General features: G+C 32.7%; 1 protein-coding gene across 1 annotated transcript in view; it reads left to right on the plus strand.

Annotated features, from left to right (window-relative positions):
- Positions 1-1388, plus strand: part of LRP1B (low density lipoprotein receptor-related protein 1B) — a 542706-nt gene that overhangs the window by 528866 nt on the left and 12452 nt on the right. Inside the window, exon 45 of the mRNA XM_012650500.1 lies at positions 47-191. Coding sequence (XP_012505954.1) covers positions 47-191 — 145 coding nt within the window. The remainder of the gene's footprint in view (positions 1-46; positions 192-1388) is intronic.

Here is a 1388-nt window from a genome sequence, read left to right on the forward strand (position 1 = left end):
TAATATTTATACAACTCAAACTTATGTTAATATTCATATATTCTAGGACAAAAACAATTAGAAGACAACCTATTATCAATGGAGGAATAAATGTAGAAATTGGCAATCCATCTTATAACATGTATGAGGTAGATCATGATCACAACGATGGAGGTCTTTTAGACCCTGGCTTTATGATAGATCCAACAAAGGTAATATGTCTTAAAATAATGGACAGTGAGAATTAACATTCCTGAGCCATATCTCTATTATATGGTTCTGAACTTTATCATGCTTTTCTTTTATCTGAAGTTATAATGAAGGAGTTTAGGATGTGTTGAATGATATAGCCTCTTCTGACGAAAAAGTACAATCATGGACTTCATTTGAAGCATGCAAGCTAATATAACATGCTTTAGAAAACACATATTGATTTATTCACTTAGCTTATACATTTGTATTATTTATTTTTATTTCTCTATGAATTTTATTGGAAAAATGATTTATTAACTAACCTATGTTCACTCAAAGCAAACTAAAAAGCCATTTAAAAATTGTTTTAATATTGATACCAAACACTAAAATGTTTAGGTCTCCTCCAGTGTGTAGCTAGGTAGATAGATACATAGATAGATAAACATCTAATATAAAGCAAAACTACTGACTTTCAAGGGAGTAACATATACAGGGAGAAGATCAAAACATGCACAGTCTCTACCACTATGTCTGCCATGTAGTTCAATAAGGCATTTCCTTTTCTACTCTCTTCCTTACAGTGTTATTGGATAATTATGTATTAATAGTTCTGTGGGGTTTTGGTTTGGTAGGAAATGGATAGTTACAGCATAGTTTTGTTTTCATTGTTCTGGATAGTGCATTGTTGTTTTAAAACATTACTTATTTACTTTAATTTTGTTTTTAATTGACACATAAATGTGCAACCAGTCTGTCAAAGAGATGTCTGTACTCCCGTGTTTATTGCAGCACTGTTCATAATAGCCTAGATAAGGAATCAACCTAAACATCTATCAACAGATAGTTAAAGAAAATGTGGTATATATGCACGATGGTATACTATTCAGCCACAAAGAAAGAAAGAAATCTTTTCATTTGAAGCAACATGGATGAACCTGGAGGATGTTATGTTAAGTGAAATAAACCAGGCACAGAAAGACAAATGACACATGATCTCACTCATACGTGGAATCTAAAGCAGTTGCTTTGGTATAAGTAAAGAGTAGGGTGGTGGTTTCCAGAGGATGGGCAAGGGAAGAAGGAGGGGGGCAACAGGGAGAGATTGGTTAATGGGTACAAAGTTACTGTTAGAGAGGAGGAATAAATTCTTGTGGGTGACTATGGTTAACAATATTTTATTATATATTTCAAAATAGCTAGAAGAGGGACTTTTA

The sequence above is a fragment of the Propithecus coquereli genome, unplaced genomic scaffold (genome assembly GCF_000956105.1).
Source record: "Propithecus coquereli isolate 6110/MARCELLA unplaced genomic scaffold, Pcoq_1.0 Scaffold33, whole genome shotgun sequence".
Classification (NCBI taxonomy): domain Eukaryota; kingdom Metazoa; phylum Chordata; class Mammalia; order Primates; family Indriidae; genus Propithecus; species Propithecus coquereli.